The sequence below is a fragment of the Acipenser ruthenus genome, chromosome 21 (genome assembly GCF_902713425.1).
Source record: "Acipenser ruthenus chromosome 21, fAciRut3.2 maternal haplotype, whole genome shotgun sequence".
NCBI classification, from domain to species: domain Eukaryota; kingdom Metazoa; phylum Chordata; class Actinopteri; order Acipenseriformes; family Acipenseridae; genus Acipenser; species Acipenser ruthenus.
The window spans coordinates 21,454,791-21,470,458 of NC_081209.1; the positions used below are offsets into that span (position 1 = coordinate 21,454,791).

The 15,668-nt window shown below is 39.2% G+C and overlaps 1 protein-coding gene across 2 annotated transcripts; it reads right to left on the minus strand.

The window, feature by feature from the left end:
• Nucleotides 1-1,313: 1,313 nt before the first annotated feature.
• Nucleotides 1,314-15,397, minus strand: LOC117429206 (long-chain-fatty-acid--CoA ligase ACSBG1). 2 transcript variants are annotated; one of them, XM_034048473.3, is made up of 14 exons: nt 15,278-15,397; nt 11,454-11,554; nt 9,791-10,068; nt 9,155-9,243; nt 8,464-8,584; nt 7,271-7,351; nt 6,263-6,412; nt 5,985-6,161; nt 5,485-5,666; nt 5,089-5,322; nt 3,911-4,128; nt 3,137-3,276; nt 2,549-2,795; nt 1,314-2,422 (listed from the first exon to the last, which is right to left on the minus strand). In XM_034048473.3, the coding sequence occupies exons 1-14, from the start codon at nt 15,355-15,357 to the stop codon at nt 2,346-2,348; spliced, it is 2,175 nt and encodes a 724-aa protein (XP_033904364.3). In that variant the 5' UTR covers nt 15,358-15,397; the 3' UTR covers nt 1,314-2,345. The 2 variants fall into 2 exon arrangements, with proteins under 2 accessions (XP_033904364.3, XP_033904363.3); XM_034048472.3 differs by having other exon boundaries at nt 9,791-10,071.
• Nucleotides 15,398-15,668: the final 271 nt, after the last annotated feature.

The window sequence follows — 15,668 nt, forward strand, 5'->3', positions numbered from 1 at the left end:
GAAGATTAGTTCAGAGATTGTAGATTCTACCAAAGTGGTATATATTCTTTGCGCTGCCAGTGCTGGTAGTGTCATGTGAGCTGTTCAGTGTGTTGATATGTAAATAAGTCCTGTTTGCCTGCGGGGTGTATCATCATCAACCTGTCTCGATCTCCTGCCTGTCATTTAGCAGCGCATGCACGCACCCACACAGCAGATGGCTACCCTGTCACAAGCATTAATACCCTGTATTTTTCTAAACAAGGGATTTAGGGGAGCTCCCTAATAAAAGCTGAATCTCAAAATAATAATTGTGAATATTGTCATTGTTACAGCTGTGTATGATGGTATTCAAAACCAGATTCATTAGCCGACTTTTTACATATCTGCACTTACTCGATGGATTACTGTACAGTGAAATAATTTTAAAAAGAGCACCAGTGGGGCTTAGGGAAGTGGTCTACATATTGAGGTGGTCAAATCTTCAGAAAGGTCTGTCTATAATCTGAAAGGGACTGACAGAGTGGTCTTTTTATACACATACTGTAGAGTTTGTCCGAAGGAGAGTTTATTGTAACTGTTTTTAGGTTCTCAATACTCTCCTACCAGTAAGTGGTAGTCATTTCTTGTCTCGTTCCAGTATCAACCAAGTGGCAGCTAGTTCAATCTGCAGCCTGCAATCTGCAATCATATATTACACAAGTCTAATTTAATCTGTTTGTATTACATATTTTTTATAACTGCTATTTCTAAGTGAATTTGCCAATCTCCAATATTTCACTGAGATTCTAATACATTTTCTGACTTAATGTTCAACATACGTTCTGAATACACCAGATATCTTGCATTGGACGATCATCGGTAATCTCCACCGTGAGTCCCATCTGAAGTCGATTTGATCTCAATCTGCTGCCTGTGGAAATGAGCAAGTCTGATTTCAAACTGTTTTCAAGTCAATCCCAGTGGCAGGTAGAAGCTTATCCTAATTGTTCTCAGGATCATTTACTCATAGCTTTCCACATGCATTACAATACTGTGTCAACTGGTTACAGACTTGTATAAAAAAAAAATAGTGTAATTTGAAATTAATTAGTCATAGTGCATGCGACATCTTGACCATGTGGCTAAAAATATTTGTATAGAATGATATTTTAACCACAATATGGTCAGTAAAGCAATTTATCAGTTTTAATAACTTGATTGGTTTGCTAAATCTTTTATCTAGCAGTCTAACAAGTCAAATACAATATTAGAAAGTGTTAGAAGTATATCCACCAGGCATACTTTTATTGTGGATAGGAACCCAGGAAAATAATTGACGTCTCAGATATCAGAAGCTTATGCAATTTCACATTTATTAATAACAATTCTTAATCCATAGTGCTTGTAGTGTTACATCTTATTGAACAATGCCTACAGGAAGGGGCGTGTCCTCCCACAATGTAAAGTCCCACCAAGGCTTTTCTTCTGTTAAGGAGGTGAGCCTGGTTTGTCCATTGCTGCTTGAGATGTGGTAGATTCTTGGGGAAGCTGGAGAGTGTTTGGTTGTGATACAAAGCTGCTTGGTCAGAAAGTCTTCAAGTATTTTAATAACCGTTTAGCCACCAGAAGCATCTATTTTTAAGTGCATACTACCATACATCGCCACAAGCAGATTGTTATGTTTTAATTAGTGCTGGTGTCAAAGTTTTTTGCATATTATGAAAATGAATTTTTTTTTGTAGATAAAGTGATTTATGGCTGGTTTCACAGACCCCAATTAAGACTACTCTTGGACTACCTTATGTAAGGTAACATTAGGTAGTTCAACAGTACTGCTAATCAGGGTCTGTGAAACCAGTCATTGGGGTTTACAACATGTGTACTGTACAATAATCAAAAATATAAGATTGTAAAAGTTTGTTAAATAAATGGATAACTCTTAAAGTTAAACATAATGTAAAATAAGAGTAAGGTTTATGCCAAAACTAATATTATAATCTACAAGACAACGTAAATCGACAAAGTACCAGCATTGTAGATGGAGGTAATAATCAATAAAGCCATGTTTAGTTACAGTTCAATACAGAAATAAATCAAAGGAACATTTTTTCCAATTCAATTTTTTTTTTTGGTCTAATATACTTCTACTGTAATACCAAAAATAAAAACTGTGACTATGTGGTAAGCAGCTGTTATTTTCATGATGTCATAATTTAACTGTCATGTGCTAATACTGTGTCAAGCTTTGCATATACAATTACATTAAAATTGAAACTACCAGGTACAGTACAACAAGCTATACAAGGTCTATCAATTGTTATAAAGATTTCAGTTGGAAAAAGTAACACGGCAGTGCTGTAGTTCAGTTCTTTTTAATTTTATTTTTACTTAATGTAGAAACTCTCAATTTCATTACTGTACATCTCGAGAACTGACTGTCTCCGGAGCTTCATTGTGGGACCTAAAAACAAACGAAAGACACAAACTTAGCTGAGTTTGGTAATCAGTGTGGTACAGGTTGAAGCACACAATTCTTCACTTATGAGCTTTGGTGCATATCGCATACTGCTGCAACTTATTTCCTTACCCAGTTCTCCACCCATGATAGAAAAATCCTTCCCCAGGACCGTCCATTTCTGAATGCGCTGAGCGTTAGAAATGGCTTTCCTGTTCACCCTGGCAATGCCTTCCTGAATGGCCTGGTACACAGCTCTGTCTTTCCCTCCAATTATATCAGACACTTTAGTGGCTTGGCTGCCGACCTGCTGGCAAAACGCGATTGCTTCAAGGCTCAATTCATCGGTGGGCTCCGCTGTCTCCGTATTGCAGACGCACTTAAGAGTCAAACAGAGAAACCATTCAGTAATATCCTTGACCGGCTGCCATCGGTCAAGTGTGTACCGTTACAATGCTGCACTGTGCTAATGGTATCTCAATGAATCCCGTTTCTAGATACTGTGCAGTAGGATTACACTTCATTTGGGATTAAATCTGAATTATGGTGCTGCTATCCTTTAAAAAGTAACAAAACAAACAACAATACAATGTTTTTTGGCATTTTACACAGTGTTAGCACCCCTGTGTGTATTACTGAACATTCATTAAGCTGGAACAAAGACAAACGTTTCTTACACTTTTACCTTAGAATTCTGTTTTGAAGCTACAGATGATTTACCTTTAAAGTAAGCAGCATTGATAGGAATTTTCTTTTGTCCCCCACCAGCATGGCATTGCTAATAATGGGGAGCTCCTTTTTCACAAGGTCTTCAATGGGCACTGGTGCAACGTTTTCACCGCCCGCAGTGATAATCAGTTCTACATGCCAAACACATTACAAGACAAGACACGTTTGTAACACGAAGACCTATCATCATACAACATTCCTCAACATAAAAACATATTATACAGTAGTCTCGGTTGAGGCCATTAAATACAGGGAATAGCTGAATTCAAGGTGTAATAACCATTAAGAGTTCTTGCCTCTCGCTAGCATAACAACATTCATGCAGGGCCTTTATTAGTTTAAAAACTATGTTGTTTGTATTCACTTTTACCCCAATGAAGCCCATTTATCCTACCACAACACTGTAAGTTTGATGAAAGTACTTTGTTTCCTTTCCTCATTTACTTCCTGTGTTACAGATAATGTGAACCCATGCCCTGTCCCTAGTTTTTTTAGATAATACATAGCACATGTGTAAGGCTCCCATGGGGTCCTATTACCTGTAACACAGGAAGCAGACTTATAGGACACTATTTTAAGTGCAAATGGTATAAACTAGCAAGACTCTACCCAGAGCACTGAAACAAAGTTGTTTCCAGCTTATTTTACTGTGTATCCCTTTCAGAAAATGTTGCTTTGCTTCAAAATAGGCCTGAATGTTATGGCAGATTTAAAAGAAAAAGGAATAATATTGTGTGGGTGATACTGTGGGGTTTGGAATGGCACCTTTTATCCTTCCAGTGATGTAAAAAAATCCATCTTTGTCTGTTTTGCCCAAATCCCCCGAATGCAACCAGCCCTCTTCATCAAACGCCTCTTTAGTTTTCTCCTCCATGTTTAAATAGCCCATGAAGACGTTTCGTCCCCAGCAGCAGACTTCACCGTTTCCTTCTGGGTCTTTATCAACCAGTTTGAACTTGCACCCAGGTACTACCTTTCCACAGCTGCACAGAACAAGCAAAGACAAGAGTACTTCAAATGAACTACTTCTATCCGTCTCTGCAGATTGAAATAAACATTTCATAAATAACATTGGGCTGTCTTTTTGCTTACTGGAATCAGTCTTCAAGTTATCGTACTGCCACAAATTTACTGCATGGGTGTCTCACTTCCCACACAACAAGAACAGAAACAGTAAATGCCAGATTACAATATAAATCCTGCCCAAGGTAAAGGGAAAGTGAGAAACTGTCAAGCTTCAAATTACATTTGAATATTTTTTTACTGCTCCATTACCTTTTTATTATGCTTGCAATTATTCTGAATCGTTCTTATTGCAATGACTCAGGTTTTGTTTTATTTTTATACGGCGCTGTGCTCAGGTGTTTTGGCCTGAGTTCAGGATCTGCTCTTCAATTCTAGTTACCAGACATTATTATTTCTTTCTTAGCAGACGCCCTTATCCAGGGCGACTTACAATTGTTACAAGATATCACATTATTTTTACATACAATTACCCATTTATACAGCTGGGTTTTTACTGGAGCAATCTAGGTAAAGTACCTTGCTCAAGGGTACAGCAGCAGTGTCCCCCACCTGGGATTGAAGCCACGACCCTCCGGTCAAGAGTCCAGAGCCCTAACCACTACTCCACACTGCTGCCCCAACATACTACTGTAAATACACTTTGGCCGATCTAGTCTGTGTTACATACTGTATGTTTTTTCTGGCAAAGACTATTGCTTCTGACCTCAGGTAAAAGCACATTTACACAGACAAAACAAAACAAAACAAAAACAAAACAAAAAAAATCTTGCTTTAAGAACCACCTAGAACAGGGGTCTCCAATCCTGGTCCTGGAGGGCCGGTGTCCCTCCTGGTTTTGTTCCAACTGTACCCTAAATTACTTAATTGGACCATGCCATTACACTACAACAAGTCCTCTGCCAGTTCTACAAACGCACCTCTGTAGCCTGTAAACGTTTGGTCCTGACATGAAGTGTGGGCCGGTCGTCTCGCTCATTCCATACCCCTCATAAAGGAGGATGTTGAGTCCCAGGAAGAACTGGAGAGTTTCGTGTGTGATCGGCGCTGCTCCTGAGAAGTACTTCACGCAGTGCGAGAACCCCAGCTCAGCACGGACTGCTCCTAATACCAAGTGATCGGCCAGCGTGAACAGAAAGGGTTTGGCTTCATCCCTGAAAAATAAACAAACACAAAGGGGGAAAATGCTGCTGCATAGCGGATTGGCCACCACTAGCATAACCTGTTAAAATGTACAGTTGAGAATGTACAAATCCCATGGTCTACAATGTATGTAAAAGTGTACATGTAATGCCAGGTTTGTCATTTTCACTCACTGGTTGGCCCAGTTCAGGTTGGCTTCTAAGCTGACAGATGTGGCCCATGTTAACGTTTTCTTTTTCAGAAACCCAGCCTGAGCGGTCTCCTCTTTTATCTTCTCCATTATTTTCTCCCACACGCGTGGGACTCCCATGTGTGAAGTAGGGCAAGCCTCTTTCAAAGTATTGATTAGGCTTCCCTAAAACACATTAATAAAAGTTTTAAATTAAAGAAGCATGTATTTGTTACATTGTGCACCAGGGTAAAATGAGTGTAACATCTCTAAGCCAATGCTATAGATTTAAAAGTTGTGAATGGTACCTAATCATGTGTTGCCGTTCAAACTCACTCCAATGGTAATAGTGTTGTAGTTAAAATATGTTTCCAGATTTTAATTAAACCACTGGTTATAGGACTGTATAGCACAGACTAGATTAGCCAAGCAAGCAACAAAGAAAATCAAATTAAAATCGTTGACTGGCATACAGCATTTTCATATCACATATCCATACAGTACCTTCAAAGCATCAGGCTGTGCAAAATACACCAGTTCCCCCCACTGGATCCCAGTCCACAGATCATAAAGCTGAGCTGCAATGTGACTGAGAGGTAGGTAGCTCACTATGGATTCCTGCTTTATCTCTCCTGGCTCTATGCCTCCTACTCTGCTGGCATGGGCTGCTGTCCATGTAATCTGAAAATAGTAGCAATGGTTTGATAAGATAATGTCAAATAATGCGTAGGTTACGTCTTGCAAAGTAAAAGAACATGTGTATGCAGTTTTTTTAAACGTACATTGTCATGGCTGAGCATCACTCCTTTAGGTGTCCCTGCAGTCCCGGATGTGTAAATTAGCACACAGCACTGGTTTGGTTTTTGGCTGCTAATAATATCGTCAAGCTGTTTTTCAGAAACATCAGATCCCAGTTCCATGAACTCCTCCCACTGTTAAACAAATGAAAAGAAACTGTAAAAGATGAACCAATAATTAAAGCATTTTTATCTAAGTGGCTCTAGGTTTTGTTGTTCCAATATTGAGTTATGATAATATTTTTTTTCATATCTGTTTTTACTTGACTCTCAGCTTGTCTGGAGTATCCTATGTGACGGGACAACTTGAACAAACTTCCTCATCGACACACTAGCTTCCAGTACGCATAACTGATGCCAGGCCTGTACTGGTGTCCGCTGAAAAGAACAATCACTATTTACAGTACTGTAGCTGCTGCATAAAAATGAGTAAAGCCTGCATGATTATGGAAGCTGGCCCAGAAACAACAAGACTATAAAACCAATAGATGGTTGCATTGTTCCATTGGAGGGGAATACGTTTGTAAAGGTGCACAAAATCTTATACAGCTAATACACAGAACCTGATACCGACTTCAACTGATTTGAAACTATTGAATTATACTAACAGGAAGCCAGACAGTATTGTCAGACACAAAACGCAGACACGTAGACTACCAGTACACATTTTTCAATTCTCTATAATAGATTAGCACTGACAGATCCTACTTATTTTATACCGTTTGCATTAATATTAAATGCATTTCCTGTGTAATATCCTTATGTGTGTATTTGTTCTCATTCTATATTGTCGGTTCTGTTTAGATCATTAATTACTGTACCAGTCAAGACTCCTACAAGCTGAATTCCAAAAGTGAGGTCATTTTAGAAATAACCACTAGGGGTGTGCATCTAGAATTAACTGCGGCAGCTGTGGTCTGTATGTACAGGAACACAGTTTCAGAGTATCGTATTTGAGAACTCTGGAAAGCATTCAATTAAAGTCTAACTTACTGAGTACAGGTTGGGATGTCTCTCTTGTAATGGACCATCGTATTGTACAATGGCTTTCAAATGGGGCAGCCTGTCTCGGATCTGAAAAGACAACAACAAAAGGAGAATGCTGCTACTATGGCATACTGTGCGAAAAAACAGACCATGTGCAATACATGGGCAAGAGTATTTCATATACTATACTTTATAAATTTAGTAGTCGCCAATTGTTTTTATCATTTTCTCCCCAATTTTCTCCCCTATTTTTAGGCTCAGCTCACCGCTACCACCCCCGCGCTGACTTAGGAGCGGCGAAGACGAACACACGCTGTCCTCCGAAGTGTGTGCCGTCAGCAGAACGCTTCTTTTACACACTGCAGGCCCACCATGCAGCCACCTCAGAGCTACAGCGTCGGAGGACAACGCAGTTCTGGGCAGCTTACAGGCAAGCCCGCCGGCGTCCGGCCAGACCAGAGGGGTCACTAGTGCGCAGTGAGCCGAGGACACCCTGGCCGACCTAAGCCCTCCTCACCCCGGGTGGTGCTCGGCCAATTGGGCGCCGCCCCCTGGGAGCTCCCATCCACGGTCCCCACTGGAATAGCCTGGACTCAAACCGGTGACATCCAGGCTATGGGGCGCATCCAGCAGTCCACGCGGAGCACCTTTACCAGATGCGCCACTCGGGAGCCCCATTCATATACTATACTTAAGAGATACCAGGCTTTCAGGTAAATAAAACCCAAGAGACACCTGCTGTTTTCAAGTGCACTTGATGCATCCTCTATTTATAGGTCTGATATCACAAAGTGGTGGTCTAGCTTCAACTGAATCAGCTACTCAGCTAAAGGTTACTATGCTATGGTGTCCATGGAAGGCTTTGTGATTTCCCTGTGTATTAAAGGTGGGTGGTGTCCTATAAGGATGACTGCACTTAGATCCACCACTGTTTAGATCAGTACATTACACCATTATCTTGCCCTGTGTTTGATTGTCTCTTTTCTTTGTAATCAAAATAACCAGTAACGATCATTCAAACCCTCCTATTAAATACACAGAGAAAGAGTCACAATTTGCTTTCTTTAATTATGATGACCTCTAAGAAAATGATCATGCTTTGGGTAAATGCAGTTGTAATTGATACTACAATGACCAGTATTCAGGTTTCAGGGTCTAAAATCTGCCTAGACTTTGCGAGTAAGATGAGCTCTGCCTACCTGCAAGATTTTTTCCAGCTGTTTTTGGTTCTCAACTACAATGATGTTTGCTTTGCAGTTGTGGGCAACGTAGTGACACGCTTCTGGAGAGTTGGTTGTGTAGATTCCAGACACAATGCCCCTGTAAAGAGAAACAGACACCTATTAACACCAAATGGACTGGACATTTCAGGCTGCTTGAGATTTTTCCAAGGAGCCTCATTCCTTAGCTGACTTAATTCAGGTAATAATTCAACAAAACACTGACAGTTAAATATACAGTAAATATTGTCATGGCACAATTAACAGTAACTGCTCTGTCTGAAGCAAAATAATTCTGTTAATCTTACCTGTTGTGCAATAATTCTCAATGTGCAGTTTTGAAAGAAACACATGTAACCACAAACCAGGTTAAAGAAAGTTCACAGTTTTCTTACTGTCTTACTATCAAGAAGTCTAATTCCACCTCAGCAGTGTCTTTGTGTTCAAAGCAGACTACTGGCTGCAAGGCATGTCAGTCAATAGGAAAGCATCTCATTGGTTAATGTTAGGAAGGAAGACATTGCAGGGGTCCAGGTGAAATGATCCCACAGAAAGCTAGGCTTGCAAAGAAGATTTCTTTAACCTTGTGCAGGACACGTCTGTTTAGGGAACGACAGTGCACGTCAAATTTATTTGGTTTATTTTGTTCTACTTAAGAGCAGGTTCTTACCCAGCAAATATAGCTCCGATTGCTGAAATAAACCACTCTGCAGAGTTGAATCCCAGAATCCCGACACCGTGGAACCGTTCCAAACAAAGCTATATTCAGAAAAACACCAGACAGTTAGCCCTAAAAGCTAGACTTCATAGCATCTGTTGGTTCAGCTGTGCTTTGTTGAGGGCTCCATGTCCTTGCAGATATTCACAAGGACTACAAGAGGAAAAGGCTACACAACATTATACCAACAAGGTGAAACTACAACCACCACCAAGGGCTGGCAATAGTTGAGGTAAAGACAGTTGAAACAAAATATGAATAAATCATGTATTTGATAATGGCTGCTGCTCAGTTTGTGACTATTCTGTTTCATAACACATGACATGCGATTAGTCGACTGCCAGTTTCTGAGGTGGACTGCCACTTTTCTATAATTATTATTACTATTGCACTTGAAAGGCCAGGCCCCAGAGCCTAGAAAATCAAAATGCTGTGATGCATGTCAGCTGTTTCCATTGCCTGATCAAATGTTTTAAAACCAGGAGCTGTCCTGACTCAAATGCTCTTCGAATTGACTTGGACGCAAGTGTCATGAAATTGGTGACGACACACTGTCAATGTTTTAAATAAAAAGAAAAACGTACTTACCTTTAAAAAACTTTTAGCTGCTCTTCTGCAAAGTTGATAATACTCTGCAAAGGTGATCTTCTCCAGTTTATCGTTCTTCTTGCTGGCTAACGCGCACAGGGTCTTGTACTTTTCCTCGGATGCTTTGAACATCTGGTGAACTGTGATTGGTGTCTGTGGACAGGACTCGTCTATTCTGAGCTGCACCGAGCCATCAGCAACCGTGCTCCAGAGTGAATCGGCAGAGGCCAGATTCACTGCACTGGCTACCATCGATTCAGTGGTTTTATCAGCCTCACCTTCTTGAAAAAAGAAATTGTATCTTTTTTTATATACAATCTGTTTTGAGGCTCTCTTTCACCATAGACATATGTAACACAGGCTAGATCAGCAAAGTGTCTGTTTAGGTTTCATTTCCAGCACGGTCTAATGAATAATGAATTCAGTTAATTTTTTGTATTGCTGTTAATAGGCAGTACCAAGGTTTCCCCCCCCAAGCATTTATTGTCCAACTTATAAACATTACAACATGCAATATAAATACTGTAAAATCCATTTTAAACTCTCAGAGAGGTGAAACTATAAGAAACTATTGGGAATTTGGAGATAAGCACGGCTTTAAAAACATGGATTTTCGATTGCAGTAGACAAGCATTTTTACTTTTGAATGTTTATTACCGTTTTTCCTCACAGTAAAATAGACCCCCTTATGCCACATTTATTATGTACTTACTTATTATGAGCGTGCAATGGCGAAGTGAAATGCTTTATTAAGATCTGGAAATCCTTAGACAATTAACTTAGCCTAAACAGCGTTACCACAAACTCAAAGAAGCTAAACATGAAATTAAATTAATGGTGAGGAAATTGTATTTAATTACCAAGCAAGACTAGAGTGAATTCAGCCAGAAGTAAGGCGAAGATAGGCCATTGATGAAATATGCTAACTGGATTTTAAAATGGCTACAATAAATTAATGCCATGTGATTGTACTCTGCTGGGAGCAAGGATAACTGATATTACACTGTCTAATACAATCCTATTACAATCCACATGTGATTTAAACTCAAACGCAATATTCTCGAAAAGCAGAATCTTACAGTGGCTCATTCAAACAAATGGGTGAAAACAATAAGGTATCTCAATGTAATAAAATTCCATTGAATACCATTATAATGCCAGTGCATTACTCTGAATAAACCTTTGAATAAGCATTAGGAGCAGGATTACCAGGAACAAACATGGATATTACCATGAACTAAGAACTAAGATACGAGGGCATTAGTTTGGTGTTTGACCCCTACCACGCAAGCATGGTCAACTATCAAGGTAAAACCCAATAATCAGGGTTTTTTTTATATTAGCAACCAGTAAACAGTGCCTTTGCTGTTATTTTAAACATGTTAACCCTTTCAGATTGTATTATCTTTTAATGTCGTGGTAGTGCACTGGAATGGTGCTGATTGGTGGATAAAAGTTTAGAGATTTCTAATCATCATCATTATACCATAATATGAAAAAGTTATCAATGTAAGTTACCACTGCAGCTGCCCTGGTGCTACTGTTGCCTCTGAGCTCCATTGTAGTGTCATTGCATTGCCATTGAAGATTGTTTGGTAAGTGCACTGAGGTCTCACCCACTTAGCCACAGATAGTAAACCAGTTTTTGCAAAGACCTACTCACCTGACTGATCCCCCATAGCCTGTTTGTTATTCCCACTGTTACAGTTTGACATCTGTTCTGTATTCAGATATAGTGTGGATCCCTCTGAAGCTGACAACACACTGAAAGATAAAGGTACAGTTAGTAAGGGAGCGCAGATTCACTGTTTGAAGACACCATGCTTCACTTTTCCAAACTGAACTTCAAAACTCAAGCTGGCACTAAAGCTGAGCCCCGAGGGGGTCACATGGTGGAGTTCATAAGTATTGTTCGTTTGGGACAACGTTGGGCTGTGGAAACTGCCCTGAAGCTGCTTTGTCAGAGGGAGGAGTTCACAAACCAATAGGCTTAGAGCTCCAACTACCCGTTGCCAAGCGTGATTTTTTTCAGAAACTGTGTTATTTTTTTCTGCACAGAATACTAAAACAAAAATGTCCATTAAATAACAATGAACAGCCTTTTTCATTACATTAAAATATTGTGACCATGTGTACCATACCATATGCAGTAACATATATATAAGATAATACAGTACAATAATATATATAAATATGTATATCCGTCCACTTTGTATGCACAGTGGCGGGGCAGTCAGAAGAGAAAGTCACTTCTCCAAACAAGTTCAATGAAAACTGAGTTCAGTTAAATTTACAGAAAAATGATACTGGAGCCCCAGTCTGAATGACTGTAATGTAAACACCTAAAATAGTACAGTAAAAAAAGAAAAGCTATTACAATGACATTGAAAGTTTTTCCTTGTTTTTTTCACAGCTAGCCTATTCGGAGCTAGTGTGCCAAATGTGTCACTTCAAATCACCTCATTTCAATTGAAGGTTTGCACACTATACAAACAAAACTAAAGAGTCCTTATTTATTCACAGTGGAATTGGCTGCAGACCCACAACACCAACAAAGGTTTCTCTGCATGTTTAAAATGTTCTGTTGAACTACTTTGCATCCCATGATTGGTCAGGGATCTTGAACATAAAGAACTGGCAAAAAAAAAAAAAAAAAGGTTTTGTAGTGTAAGTGTAAAAGTTTTACTTTGTTACCTCCGGAAGATCGATGTGCAAAAATGAGGTGAAAATTAAGCCATTAAAGATGACTCTTTTACATTATTTTTAAAGATGGTTGTCCATCAAATCAACAGTACGAAGGTCACTCTTGAAATCAGGACTTAAAGGATGTGTTGCAGTAAGAATACCTCTGTTAAGAAAGGGGAACAAGACTAAAAGGCTAAAATATGCACAAGAACACAGAAATTGGACTATGGAACAATGGTCAAAGGTGCTTTGGACTGTTGATGGATGGACAACGACACCTGTGCCAGTTCTGTTGTCAATTCAATGCTTGTCTTCTTTCTATTCCTTAAGGATATTATCTTCAAGTATTGCTCATCCTTGTTTGACAGTTTTTTGGGTCTTCCAGTCCTGGGTTTGTCAATTACAGATGATGTTTCTCTGTACTTGTTGATTATGCTTCAGATACCACACCTTGAAAATCGAGTGATGTGAGCTACTTCACTCAATGTTTTTCCTTCTTTATGCAAGTCAAGGTTGTTATAATAGTAGAAAACAATAGTGGAGGCTTTGAGTAAATTGTTGATGCTCATAAATCAGTGTAGAAAAATGCAACATGTATATGACTTTTGCACAGCAGTGCACATATATAAACATTTGATAAAATACATAAAATCAGCATACAATTAAAAAAATATATATTCAAATTACTGATTGTTAAACACTAACTATTGGTTCTCATTCAATTACACCGTGTAACACAATTTTTGTTCCTGGGAGTAAGTGTTATTTCCTAATTGCTTATGCCTCAAAAGTATAGAAAATGGCTATTATTCCCCACAAACTTTGCTTTTGTGACCAGGACAGTGATATTTTGAAATTTACCTATTTCCAATGAGAAAACAGGTGAATTTGCGTCTTTTCGTTCACATAAAGTCAGAAAAAAACAACATATGAATCCAAATTAACATGTATTTATACTAAAGTAATACAAAAATGACTACAAAAGATTTAGAAGTGAGTAGTTTTTCGAGATTTACGATTATACTGTAAATCACTTTCACAAATCAGCCCCCAAATGTAGTCTCCCATCATGTTCTCGTTATACTGTCCTTGGTAGCGGCGTTCAAAGTCCAGTATATCCTGGTGGAATCACTCGCCTTGCTCCTCCGAGTACGCTCCCATGTTCTCCTTGAATTTATCAAGATGAGCATCAAGGATATGGACTTTGAGGGACATCCTACAGCCCATTGTGCCGTAGTTCTTCACCAGAGTCTCAACCAGCTCCACATAGTTTTCGGCCTTGTGATTGCCCAGGAAGCCCCGAACCACTGCGACAAAGCTGTTCCAAGCCGCTTTCTCCTTACTAGTGAGCTTCTTGGGGAATTCACTGCACTCCAGGATCTTCTTTATCTGTGGTCCGACGAAGACACCGGCTTTGACCTTTGCCTCAGACAGCTTAGGGAAGAAGTCTTGAAGGTACTTGAAGGCTGCCGACTCCTTATCTAGAGCTCTGACAAATTGTTTCATAAGGCCCAATTTGATGTGCAGTGGTGGCATCAGCACCTTCCAGGGGTCCACCAGTGGCTCCCACTTGACGTTGTTCCTCCCCACAGAGAACTCGGTCCGCTTAGAAGGGTCCACCATGCAGAAGTAGCAGTTGCTTGAGTGGTCAGTGGGTTCCCGCCAAATTCTTGGGATAGCGAACTTCATGGCTCTCTTTTCCCCTCTGTACCATCCTACAAAAATACATTTATTTCACCCATGACTAATGTGTAAGAGATTCTTGCAACATTTTTCATATATGATATATTTTTTCAATAACATTGAAAATTGTGAAACATTTTAAAATTAAAAACTTTTACAATTTTAAAAATTTTAACAAATTTTATAACATAAAATTCCAAGCAACAATTGTCCATCTTACCTTCCAGAGTTTTTTTGCAGTGCTCGCAAGTGAAATGAGGTGCCCAGGGTTTGTCTTGATCCCCGACAGGCATGCCGAAATATGCCTTGTAGGCCTCACACATCTTAGCAGATGCTTCCACTGAGTACTTTTTCGCTCTTGTCTTGATAAATTGGCCGCAGACATAGCAAAATGTGTCTGCCGGATGCTTGCAGCCTCTTGATGCCATCTCAGAAAAATGCAGATATGTATCCACTTAGGCAGCTAGAACTAAACTGAACTGGTGGGCTTAAGGCCCCTGTATTTATACTACTATTTATATTACTGGAAAGTTCTAGAAAGTTCTAGAAGTTACTCCAAGTTTACTCAGCACTGAATCTATCTAAAATGTTCTGGAAAATAGGTAAATTTCAAAATATCACTGTCCTGGTCACAAAAGCAAAGTTTGTGGGGAATAATACTTCTGAGGCATAAGCAATTAGGAAATAACACTTACTACCCAGGAACAAAAAAAAAAAAAATTGTTACACGGTGTTATCAATGGATTCTTATTAACATGTGTGTTAGTCTACAAAAAAAGACCTATACAGACAACACGATACAGTACTAGATGTAAAACTAGACTCCATACACAGTGTGAAAAAAGGGAGTTATTGAAAGTAAAATCAAATTATGAAAACATTTGTATCATGGATTATATAAAAAAAATCCTTTATAAGCATCAGTTTTACCAACAAGCTAAAAAAAAAGAAAAAGAAAAAACCTCACTTAAAATCATTGATTGAACTCATCATTAAAGACAATATGATTATCTCTAAATGCTGTATAACTTCACCCACACTCCCACAATAAAGCTAAACACACTGAATAAAGAAAATAAAATAAACGGCCTCACAAGGTGGCTATGAGCATTTTCTTACCTGTTTCCAAAGTTTTGTGCTGCATCTGTGTGGTTTTCATTGCAGTGCCCGTTCTTGATTGTCTCATTGCTACAAGGCATACTGGCTGGCAAGTGACAGCTTCCTAAACCATGGAGAATAATGAAATGCCTGGGAATGAATAGACCTAGGAGTCTACTTCTGGCATGAGTTAGAACGGTAAATAATGCGTGCCAGCAAGGGATAAAGTAGCACAGGAAGTTTCATATAACACAGCTTTTTATATTCTGGTGGAATATGTGATGCGTGCACTAAGCACGCATAATACATGCAAAGAACTCTGGACAGCAAAGGCTGTTCAATATCGTGCTTAAAAATGCTAAATATGCATAGATATTTCTTTCTTGGAACCGAAACCTTCAAAGCATCTTAA

What these genes read in the sequence shown, in the direction of transcription:
- LOC117429206 (XM_034048472.3), bottom strand. Translation starts at nt 15,357, where the DNA reads ATGCCTTGTAGCAATGAGACAATCAAGAACGGGCACTGCAATGAAAAC. An exon ending in GGCTATGGGGGATCAGTCAG is followed by an intron (nt 10,072 to 11,453) that starts GTGAGTAGGTCT and finishes TCTTTTTTCAAG; the next exon opens with AAGGTGAGGCTGATAAAACC. An exon ending in CAATGCTGCTTACTTTAAAG is followed by an intron (nt 2,796 to 3,136) that starts GTAAATCATCTG and finishes TTGACTCTTAAG; the next exon opens with TGCGTCTGCAATACGGAGAC.